This window comes from Poecile atricapillus, chromosome 11, assembly GCF_030490865.1.
Source record: "Poecile atricapillus isolate bPoeAtr1 chromosome 11, bPoeAtr1.hap1, whole genome shotgun sequence".
Classification (NCBI taxonomy): Eukaryota; Metazoa; Chordata; class Aves; order Passeriformes; family Paridae; genus Poecile; species Poecile atricapillus.
This window is the reverse complement of record NC_081259.1, coordinates 9385068-9397499: the sequence shown is the minus strand read 5'-3', so window position 1 is coordinate 9397499 and position 12432 is coordinate 9385068. Positions and strand designations below refer to the sequence as shown.

The window sequence follows — 12432 nt, the reverse complement described above, 5'->3', positions numbered from 1 at the left end:
CACATAAATTTGAAAGGAGCGACTGTTTTGTTCATCTTGATTTATTTTTGTGTGCGGAGTGACTTGTTGGGAAGTGCTGAGATTTTTTTGTCAAGACTGAAGGCAGTTGGTTCCATTTTCAGTGTCAGACATTTCAGACTTGGCTTCTGATATAAAGTAAACCCAGCATCAGTGTGAAAATTCCTCGGGGATCTTGGCAGAGCTGGGCTCTATCGTTTTTGGAATGGTAGATTGGCCAAAGAGTGCTTTTAAAGCTTTACGGTAAGTGTTGTAAAATTTGTAAATTTATAAGAGCAAGAAAGTTAAGAAGCCACTGATGTTTTTAGCCCAGCTTCTGCAATTCAGAGGTCAAATAGAGATGTTTATCCTCTGATAAACAATTCCCTTTTTTTTTTTCTTTGACAAGCTGACCACTGAAGTCAATGAGAATAAAAAAATTGGCTGGAAATAGTAGTTTTATTAAAGCTTGTATTGAGTTTTCATGTTCTCTCAGTTGTAATTCTTCAGGGGCAGAGTAAATATTGGTCAATATTCTCTGCCACCTAAGAAAAGTAACTCACTTTTATCCACAATCTGACTTCCATAATGATACCAAAAGCCATTACTTTATGTTAGTGGTATTTTTGTGTGCAAACTATCACCATGGTGGTTTGATAAATCAGTATTTTAATCTTCAGATGGGTGTAATATAGGATTCTAAAAATCTTGGTTTCATTGTAACAGGCTCATCATGTGTTTGAACGTGACGCTTTGTCTGTGTGCTCGAGACTGTTCCGCTCCTGCCCAGCACATTGTGGTGCTGGGAGCAACAGCGTGTTAGGGCATAGCAGTCCTCTGGCAGGAGGCAACACATCATATACACTGGATCTTCAAAGACTCTGCTTTTTCCCCATATAATTATTATGCATTAAAATAGTATATTTGAAATACAGTAAATAAGCAGCAAAGTAGCGTAACAGGTAATATTAATGCCAAGCAGTAAAATATATTCTGAACAATTTTTTTACCCCTCTTTTCCATCTTCCTTTTTTTATTTAGAACTCCAGAACTACCCGCTCAGATGAAGATAAGGATGATTCCTGGGATGCCTGGGGGGCCTGGAGTGATTGCTCACGGACCTGTGGAGGGGGAGCCTCCTACTCTCTGAGGAGATGCTTAAATGGCAGGTAAGCCACGTGCTGATCTGTGTGGGGGCTCTTCTGCAGCTCTGGCACATCTCCAATCCTCTTCTGGTTGTTTCTGTTTCTGAGACCAAGTGCTGTGTAAGATAGATCAAGTGTTATAAAATACTGCTTTTAATACATGTTTGTAATAGACAAATAATTTTGGATTTAACTCTGAACTTGAACATGAAATCCAATTGCAGAATAGCAGGAATTATTTATTTAGTACGGTCAAATAGAGAGGAGAGTCCTTTTCACTATAATACAAATCAAATGGTGAGTTACCTGTGTACAAATCAGCCTGCACTTGGACATGTCTTGACATAATGCTTAAGTGCCTGCTGCTCATATGGATGTATCAGGTGCTGCTTTCCATTGGGGAAGGACAGGACAAGAGGCCATAGTCTCAAATTGCTCCAAGGGAGATTCAGGTTAGATGTTAGGAGGAATTTCTTCACAGAAAGGTGATTAGACACTGGAATGGGCAGTCACGGTCCCTGGAAGTGTTTAAGGAAGGAATACTTCTGGTATTCCTGGCACTCCATGGCTAAAACACAGCTGAATTGACCCAGTGGTGTCAGGTCACAGGTTGGACTCGATGATCTCAGAGATCTTTTCCAACCAAATTGGTTCTCTGATTCTTCCCTGGCAGTGCTCTCTATGCAGTGGTCCAGGTAGCTGTATGTTTTCATGTATGTCTTAGTGTGACTTGGAGAGAGCATGGCATGCAGTGAAAGCCTTTAACCTCAGCAGTAAAACTGGACTAAAGTAGGACTTTTTGGTACAATCCTTAAAGTAGGAGTAAAGCACTAGGCCTGTAGTCAGGCAAAAAGAGATCCCAGCCAGCTTTGAGACATCTGTACTGGCATCCATAATTGCTTGTTTTACTTGAATTATTCTTAAACATTTTTAAAACTGATGATTGTGTTTACATTTATATTTGGTTGAGATTTTTTTAAGTTAAATGCTGTATCAGGCAGGAAGTCACTTTTTCTTGAAGAAGGCTTGGAGTGTGATGTGCTACTTAAGGGCAAACTGTATGGAATAGAGAGCTAAAGAAGATTGATTAAAGCACTGCCTGTTTCTTATAGTGAAAAATGCACGAAGATGTTGGAGAAAAGTAATAGTTACAGCAAGAAGCCTTGATACTATACCAATGTGTTAGGGACCGTGAAACAAGCTCAATAAATTGTAGCAGTATAAATTCCACCGTGGTTTTATTAATATTTTTAATGTGTTCCCCTGTGAAAAACATGTGTTTTCCATTCCTTGACAAATGCATAGTTTAAAAACTTTTTCTATGTTTGATTTTTGTAATAATGTCTGGGAAGCACACAATTGTGAAACAAAAGTTTTCACATTTGTGTGCATCATAAACATTTTTAATTTGCGTGTTGTGATGCAGTAAGTCTTGGAAAAGATTGGAAATTTGAGACTTGTAATACCTTGAGCTTTAACAGTTCTACCTTCAGCTGAATTCTTACTTCAGGCATCCATTTCTTTTTCCTTTTCAAATGCTATTTTTCAGTCCCTCTCACACATTATAAAAAAAAAATTATCAATTTTCATGCAAGAAGAAGAAAATTAAGTCCAAGAGGTGCCATTTATCAGTTATATGTTCACACATTCTTAATGTAAGGCACATCTTTTTGGTATGAAGGGATTATTCCAAAACACTATTCCTGATTTTAGAGAAATCACTAATTACAGTTTCTTGTCCAGTCATTTGAAATATGTTTTAAGTTCTTTCAAAGGCTTGGTATTGCCATTTTTAACATAGAAAAATATCTGACACTGTGCAAAAGTGCTGGTTCGTTATTGAGAAGTTTGGCAGAGTGTATCTTTAAAAAAAAGTGTGAAACCCAACCTCCCCAGATTTATGAGACCACAATAAATAACCATGACTCTATTACATGCCTGTTATTTCAGCTACTAACAACAGACTGAGGATCTGAATTGCCTTGATGTCGGGATTCACATGCATAGGGAACATTTGCATGCAGACTGTGAGAATTCTGTTTAATTTAAAATTACGAATCAGATAATCTGATCTTCTCCTCTAGGAGGTCACATCCCATTTATTAGAAGTAACTTGGTTGCAATCAGCATAGATCAGGCTTAGAGATGCCCTTTTCACAAAATAAATGTGTTTTTCATAAGGTTTGCAGTAAATTTGGCTTACAGGGAAAGTCACATGTTCTTTGCTGAAGGGAGACAGCAGTGTAAAGAGTTGAATCCCCAGATCCCCTTTGTATTTAAACCTTGTATTTTGAATCCAGATTATGGTAGGGCAGTAGCAATAAAAGTCTAATTTTTGAGAGAATAACTAGCTGTAAAACAGGAGAGGTTGTGTTTTGCTATTGTACACTGTAACCATTTTTACTCTTTTTTTTAGGAACTGTGAAGGTCGGAATATTCGATACAAAACCTGCAGTAGTAATGTGAGTCTGGCCTTTAATCCTGTTCAACTCATTCAAAAAATGTGTTAAGGTTTAAGAAATGCTGCTTCTTATTTAAAACCTTATGGTGCATAATTTTCTTTCCATCATTATTACCATTTTTAAACATTTCAGTCTGCATGACACCATGAGGTCTCAAGTTTAGACTTCCCAGATGGACATTTTTCTTTTGAAATTATAGTGCCAACCGTGGTTCAGAATGTTTTATATCACTTATTAGGAGTTACACATTTTGGAGGATTAACAGATCAATTCTCATCTTAAACTAGCAGGTGGTTTTCCTGGGGGTGCTATCTTGTAGGTGAAGCATTAAACTGAGCTCTGGATCGTTTGTGACTGATATGGTGACTCTCTTCATGTGAACAGAGGTGCCTGGTCCCTGTCAGATCTTAAATAGACTAATTACTCCTTATATTCCCTCTGTTTGCCTAAACCAGATCTTTATATGTCTGTGTGCAAGAGCATGCACATTTAGGTGCACAGGCACAGACCATCTCCATGAGGGAGTGTGCAGCTGGAGTTTTGACAGTACACTTGCTGTTACTGTGATGCAATCGCGTTTCATTTTTACAGACACGTTTTTATGAAAACCATTCACGTGCAGCAAACTTCATGACTCGTGTTCCACTGAGTTGTAGCTGTGCTTTGTGCTGCTCAAACTGCTCCCCTTCAGCCCAGGTCTAGGCTGTCCAAGCTGAGCAGCTCAGGCAGGACTTTGTGGCACCGCTGGTCTGTATAACGTGTGTGCACACACAGTCTTTCAGGTTTAGGGTCTGCACTCACCCCCTTGCTTGGCTTACCTTCAATGTGACAGTCATATGTCCTATTCCAGAAACGACAGCAGGCAGAGAAGTAATTAATAATAATACTACAAGGTGAGGCCTGGATTTCCTTTGGGTTGGATTACACCCAAAGGTGTCTGAGCTCAGGTGATGCTCGGTCATTAGCAATCCCATAAGTTTTGCCAGCAGCAGGCAGCTGTGGAGTGTGACATGTTCTGCTGTGAAGTTGCCCAGTAAATATATTGAATTAGTGCATCTCCTAGGAGAAGTGACCATTCCTGCTTTTCAGTTTGCCACACCTCCAGTGTCTGCTGTGCCAGTTGGCTCCTGCCCTCTTTGAGAACAAGGCTTGCTCACACCTTGGGTTGCTCCACATTTCATTCCTCAGGGTTGGATGGATTTCCCACCACAGCAGCTCGCAGCCGAAGTTCCCGCTGGCAGAAGCAAGTGGAAGTGATAAATGAATCAGTCCCAGGGCATGCAAAAACCAGATTCTGGAGAAAAACCCTGTCCCTTGCCCTTTCAGAAGAAAAGGCCCAACATCTTGGTGCATGATGGCCTGAGCTCATAAATAGAAATGCTAACTGCAAAGATTCCCTGATGTTTAAAAGCTGTGCGGTAACTTGATAACTTGCAGCTAGTCAGGATGTAAGCAATGAACACACGGTCCCTGAGTGCTCCAGTGCTTATCTAAATGTCTGTTTGTATGCACTGGGTGCAGTAACACCTCTGATTTCTGGATGCTGGGATTTCCAGAGTGCAGCTTCCTCCGGGAGCACGAAGAGGCCACCTCAGTGCACCTCGTTCCTCCAGCACCAGGCCAGTGCACAGTGGGAGGATGGTGAGGTCCCTCTGGGCGTGTTTTCTGCTGCCATGCACAGGTCTAAATGCTTTTAGCATATCAAAGGGCAGCTGTGGATGCTGTTCATTTTAAGATTTATGCAGTAGGAATCTGATGGAAATGAAGGCACTTACTGCTTCATCATAGAGAAAATTAAGATGATTCTCATATCCTCTCTGAACTCCCAGAGAGTTTATCTGAAGTCACTGGAGCCTGTTTTCTGACTTCAAGACTTATTTTAAGTGATAAGTGGCAGGCACCTTGTATGTGAATCTATTTGAATTTATGATGATTCAAATGTTAATTTCCAGACAGGAAACTGCCTTTACAGTTCTGCTTTTGGGGCATGTCTGAAAGGGATCAGGTTTCCATTTCAGTTCAGATACAGTGAGAATCTCTCAGGAATGGTTTTTCCTAGATTATGGGTCAGATAGTGAAGAACTCCTGAGAAAAATATATTTAATGAGATTTCCACTGTTAATATACAGTTGATCTCTGAAATTGGCATCCCTGAATTCAAAACCCAATTTAGATCTGAGTTAACCTTGAAACAGTACCTTACACCTAATGTAAATCTGATACTACTGGGCCAGTTTAGATTCAGATGATATAATTTTCCCAAAAGCATTATTTCTAATCAAGGCTTCTCACTTTAGGAATGAAATTGTAGTTTGAAAATTAGGAGTTTATACTAGCTTCTTTCCATATTAATAGGTATTACTGGTAACCACATGAGACATTTGGTATAAATACATAGTGTAAAGCTGTCTGCAAATGTAATTTTGCTACATGATACATTACACCACTAACATCTATATTGGGGAGTACAAATGAAGCACAACTTAATATGTGTGTCATTCTAATGAAAAGAACAAGAATCATTTTACCAGAAAATTGGTTTCATGTGGATTTGTAATGGAATAGTAGTAAGTTCATTGAACTCAAGCATAGTTCCAGAATAATATTAGTGATATTTCAATAAAAATTAATTCAAGGTCTTAGCAGCAAAATAATTGCTAAGATTAAGGCTTATGTATAGCCTGCTTATCATTCTATCATAACTGAGATGCCAGGTGCATGATGTCCTAAACCTGCATGTATGCTTTCAGCCTTCCATATAGAGACTTTAGAGAAATAAACTATCCATTGTATGTTGTTCAATGAGATTTTCAGTCTTTCTTGCCCCCTTCTTTTAAATTTCAATTTTTGTATATAGTGTTACATTCTAATGCTATGATGTGCACTATGTGGAAGTGTTTAAGTTAATCCTTTAGGGTCCTATTCACAGAACAAGTTATTTGGGCCATTTCCCCATAAATTTCACATTCTTGTGTGCCAAAAAGTCACTTATATTTTTGCCAGAGTGATTCTTTACAGTCAGAAAAAACACTTTTTTTTTTTTTGTAAAAAATAGCCCTATGTTTAATTCCCCTGTAAACTTTTATTATATGCAGATAATGCTCACACTTGTTCAACACATTCATCTATAATTGTCCCAGCCTCCACTTAACCAGCTAATTTATCCCATTCAGAAAATCTTGGCTGTACTGTGTCTACTTTAGACTATAATATTTCACCTTGAGTTACATAGTTTCTCTCTAATCTGTTCATTTATTTAGTTTATATTTATAATGCTGATTTACCATACGGCTCCCTTGGCTGGGGTGGTTTCCAGCTCAGGTGTCTTGATTCAGCTTAGAAGTGGCCTTAAAATTGTGTAGGAAAAACACAGAACCTGAAGCTAATTACAAAAAGAAAACAAAACAATGACTTCATCACATTTGGCTGGATTTCAAGAAAATGAGATTCAAAGAATAAAACTAGACAAAGGGCTAGACTTTCTTTGGTGTCATCATTTTTACTGGGAATTTTCTTGCCTTCTCTTTTGTGCTTTTTTTCAGTGGAGTAATTGTTGGCAAGAGTCACAGGGTCTGATGCAACCTTCATATTTTGTACATGAACATTGCCTACAAAGATACAGATTTCCCAGGTCAGCTTTGTTTTCAAAGGCTGAGGGTGCTCATTGCCAAAACTCAAAGATACATTTCATAAGAAGCCAGCCCTTGGATGCAGTAGCTTTTAATCATCTGTCACCAAAAAAATGGAAATATATATGTATATATATGTGTGTTTTTAATCTTCATGGTAGTCATGTCTAAAGCATCTTTTCAAGATCTGTCTAACATGTTCATAAGTCATGTCATAAATACATTTCATTCCACTGCAAGGTCTGGGTGTGATTATTTTTGCCAACATTTTCATGTGTTAGACCTTATAGATATGTCTTCAGCTCCTTATGCAGTGTATGAACCTACAAATGGCCTGGCCATGGTTCAGTGGATTGAGTGTGAGACAAAAGCTATTGGTGAAATTAAGAAATTGGAGAAATCATGAAATTAGTAGCAAAAAAATTTAACAAGTAAGAAAAAATGTGAAAACTTGTGAGGAAAGAGGGAATGGTGGAATGAAGTGATGTCTGAAATAGATTAAAACCAGAGACACACAAACAGGATGAGGGCTGGGTCCCCCACACTGTTGTCTGATATTATGACCTTGCCCACTTCCTGAATATGGTTCATCCTTGCCTACCACTCACATGTTTGCTCTGCCTTTTCCTTTCTATTTTTTAAGCTCCCTTTCACTTTTACAACACACTCTAATGGAATTAAACTGATGTTTACAAGTTTACTTGTTGTCTTGATTGCGTTCATTCTGTGCTTAGTTGTCTTTCTCTTTAAACTCCTTTCGTTACACAAATATTTATTGTTCTCTGGAAGACTGGGATCTGGACTTGGTTGCCATCCAAACTCTGATATAATGCAAATGATAATAATTTTAGCTCTTTGATACCCCTCTGTGATGCTCCTTTTATGCTCCTGCTTTTGAACAGAGCTCAAACATAAAGCAGGTGGAGCTGGCATGTGAATCGAGCTGCCAGAATCACTTTGGGTTCTTTGAAGATGCCAAAAGAGAATAGGGAGATGAGAATTCATTTGCTCTGAGGCAGCCAGGAGGCGAGTGGAAGGAAGGAGCTGCATTGTGTTGAATCAATGAGAAACATACAGTAACCAAGGGTTTGACATCCTGACTTTGTGGTGTTTGTGTCTTGGCATCGCATCAACACCCTGTGATAAAGGATTGTAACAACAGCCCGTCAGACCTCAGCTGAAGGGCGTCACTCTGCCTGCTCTACAGATTATTCTTTCATTCTTTGTGATGAAAATGTAGCTGTGCATGGCTGAGTAACACTGCTCCCAAATACTGCTTTTGACTTTACCTGAATCTAATGTCCACTTAATATTTTTTGATCCTTAGTTGCTCCTCTGTTTGCATCAGTGGAAGGGAGCCATATGGTATCCATATGAACTCTGAAGTCCTCTCTGCTTTTTAGACTTGCTATTGTGGAAAATGAGAGGTGACAGATAAGTCAGAGCCAAAATTCTGCTCTCATTTACACCAGTGCAAACTTGGTGAATTTCTGGGGAGTGACAATGCTGTAAATATGTGTGGCTTCTCACAGTATTTACTTGATGTCTGTAGAAGCTCTCACTTGAGGGATTTTGCAGAGGTAAAATACTCCATGTCTTATTCCATCACTCTATAGTTCCAAAAAATATGGCTAAAACTAGCATTATCCCAGATTAAAAGTAATACAAAATGTGTTAGTATCATTTTGAATTATTGTCACTGTAAGGTGTAGCGTTAGAGCTGAAAAGTTTTGCTGGGGAAGTTCAGTGACTGGCTCACTGCTCAGCTGAAAAAGCTCCATGTGTTGGTCAATAGATATAATACTGATTTTTAGAAGGTATTTTATGTAGATTACAACCAATTCAGAGAGAGTTCTAGGCTACTGTTTGCCATGGTGGAAAAAAAACAGAATGAGTGCAATATTGTTGGGGGCATTGGGCTGAAATTCAAAACTTTCTCCTGTGTGTTTTACTCTCCAGTCCTGTATAATGCACTTACTATTTTGTCAGCTTTATTTGGGGAAGGTTCTGTTTGCTGATAAGGTTGAAGCTGTGCTTGGGATCAGTGTTGTTAACTAATACTTTGTAATAAGTTCCATGAGTTCGCCTGACACATCAAAATCTTTCAATCTTCCATCCAATGAAAACAAAACTTTAAAATCAGCCTCACATCTGGCTTATATGTGCAGTTGGAATTCTTGGAAGAATATCCTTTCAGTCTGGTGTATGGACTCCTTGACACTGGACATTCTTTCAAATGAAGTCTGCAGTGAGGAATTGTTTGACACAATAACTCCTTTGCCAGTACTTTACCAAAGTTATTTTCAAATCACTCAGTATTCATCTCCATTCCTGTCACCATAGTTTAATATTAACATCATTGTTTGAGTGCAATGCTTTATGTAGAAAAAAATATTTTAGAACGTTTTATTTCAAGCATTTCTCATAGTTGGTCTTTCAGCTGTGTGTGCTGAGGCTCTGTGTGGGAGAACGTAGGGAATTGTCTCATTAGGACTGGAAATAAACAACCAATTGTTACCTCTTTGAAGTTTATTTTATTCCAACAAAATAAGCCTTGCTGCTTTCATGAGGTGAAGGTGTTTTGTAATTAGACTAAAGGACTAAGTACTGAAAGTTCTGGTGTTTCCTCCTAAATCTTGTGCTTTTTTCAAGCAATATTGAACAATTAATTTGACACATTTTATTTATTTATTTATATGTAGCATTAATGCCTCTTTCATTACTCTGACACATGAATTGATGAATGAGTACAGAGGCCTCAGGAATCCTTTAGTGGGAAAAGCTACTGAAAAGAGAAATATTTAATATATCAGACATCACCTTGTAGTTACTTAAAATATATAGATTTCTTCAGAAGCTAATTCTTACTATAGAACCAGACTTTAACTGTACTACCTGGTGTCATAAAAATTAGCATTTTAAATTATCCTCTCATATAAGTTATGTTGTTATTGCTGGAATATGCATTATATTCTGTACTTGCACTCCAAGCAATGAATTAAGCAACAAATTCTTTTAATATGCACGGTAAAACTTTGTAGTGTGGCATATTTGTCAAAGCACATCAGTTCTTGAACCAAGCCTGCCTGAAGAGCTTCTGTGTTATTCATCAGATAAGTTTACCCTAGTTTAAAAAGAATTAATATTTGGTTTGTTTTCAGGACTGTCCTTCAGATGTTGGTGACTTTAGAGCACAGCAGTGTTCTGCCTACAATGATGTCAAATACCAGGGACACTTTTATGAGTGGATCCCTGTGTATAATGATCCTACTGCACCTTGTGCCCTGAAATGTCAAGCTCTGGGAAAGAACTTGGTTGTGGAGCTTGCCCCAAAAGTGCTAGATGGTACTCGTTGCAATATTGAATCCTTGGATATGTGCATCAGTGGAATTTGCCAGGTATGTTCACAGTGTAAATCTAAATGGGGTCTTTGTTGTGAGGCACTTTGCTCTTCAGTGGGTGCTTTGGGATTGTTTTTCATTCTATTTATCATTTTAGATGTATCTGAAAGTGCTGTCAAATGGATTGTAACTTACCTTTTCAGGAAGACACAGAATTCCTGACTGCCTTAGCCATGAATGTTTATCTATATAGATAAAAGGTCAATAAAATTCATTCACTCTTCTATTTATGCATATAAAAATTAATGAACCTAGCTATTGTAGCTAAAGCTTTCCAAAATATAGTATATCTGTGAGGACGTGATGGAATTGCAGAGCCTTCCATTTAATTTTATTCATTTTCTGAGTCTCATGTAATCTCTGTTAAGGAGAAAATTGCACATTTTATGGGATCCAGCCCAAAATGGCAGGTGTGAGTGTATAGGCCTGTCTTGTTGTATGGGTGAGTGACTGTATGTTGTGCTTGCACAAGCTGATTGTTTGAATCCTTAAATGGCAATATACATATCTAGGTATATTTATTATTTATTAGTTATGCTATTGACTTTACACTGTTAGTATAAAAGCAGACAGTTGTAATATTTGAGGCTTGCTTGCCTTGCCCATGTCTCATTAACAAAGCAATCTTGCAAACTTGTTTTATGAACGGAGCAGTTTATAGAGAATGGACATGTTATTGCAATTAGTTTTCTTTCTCTGCAAGTGGTTGTTGCTCTGTTAAATGTCTACAATGTGTGCGACTCAAAAATGCAGGATATGGCCCAGTGAGAAAAATAGCTCTATTATAGAGGAAAATTTGACACATTTGGCAGAAGACTGGTGCATGGATTATAGCAACATTAATATATGATCTGGACCTTGCTGTGGGTTTTATGTGACTTCTGTGTATGCTGCGCTTCCAATGCCAGTCGTGTCAACACACAGCGCATCTGCTGCCTCTGAAACAGAATTCCTCACAGAGAGACTTCAATTGTCAATAGAACTTCACTGTGGGATTCAGCACTGTTTGTTGCCCTCTATTTGAAATAGGATATACCTCTAGAAACTCTGGGAGCGCTTGCCAAATAATATATTTCTTGTGTCCTGTTCTTTTTGACGCTTCCTATCCTAATGAAGAGGAATTTAGCCAGGAGGATTGCCCAGCCTTTTCTAGGAGGTGTATTTACAGCAGCCTTTGCTGTCTGTGCCTGTAGCAGCCTAAGTGTGAGGCTGGATCTAAGGTACTCTGGGCTTTTCAAGGGCTTGGGGTTGCCAGTGTCTCCCATAGTGACTTCAAACACCTTTCACACATGGCATAAAATTCTCTTTGCCCAGAGTGGATCTAAGCTCATGAAGAACAGTTGGGAGGTATATTTAAAAGGGGTGTTTTCAATGTTTCTTCTTAGCATTTTGTAGTATTCATGCGTACATAAGATATGAAATACTTGGAAATGTAAATAATTAATTTTTAGAATAAATGAAGAGGTGCAGAAGAAATTAATCTTTCCAGAAGCAGGAACTGGAACTCTTACATGGTTGATGAGAATCAATTTCTTTTCTTTGTCTGTCATTTGTGGTTTTTTTCATTATTTCTTCCAATTTCACAAAAATATTTTTCATTGTGTGGTAACATCTTCAGGAAAAAAGCCTAGAACAAACATGTTTATAATGTGTCCTGTGCTGTAACTTACTAATTTTTTTTTTAATTTATTGGTGAAGCTCATAAAGAGTGAACTGTTTTCTCTTTATGTTCTTGAAATCACTGGCCATTCCTGAGATGTTTCTGCACAAATGGAAAATTTTTGCTTTTTAAAGTATA

At 38.1% G+C, this 12432-nt stretch overlaps 1 protein-coding gene across 1 annotated transcript in view; it reads left to right on the top strand.

Annotated features, from left to right (window-relative positions):
* Positions 1 to 12432, top strand: part of ADAMTSL3 (ADAMTS like 3) — a 172501-nt gene that overhangs the window by 75562 nt on the left and 84507 nt on the right. The window contains exons 4-6 of the mRNA XM_058846711.1: positions 1039 to 1166; positions 3559 to 3604; positions 10395 to 10631. Coding sequence (XP_058702694.1) covers positions 1039 to 1166; positions 3559 to 3604; positions 10395 to 10631 — 411 coding nt within the window. The remainder of the gene's footprint in view (positions 1 to 1038; positions 1167 to 3558; positions 3605 to 10394; positions 10632 to 12432) is intronic.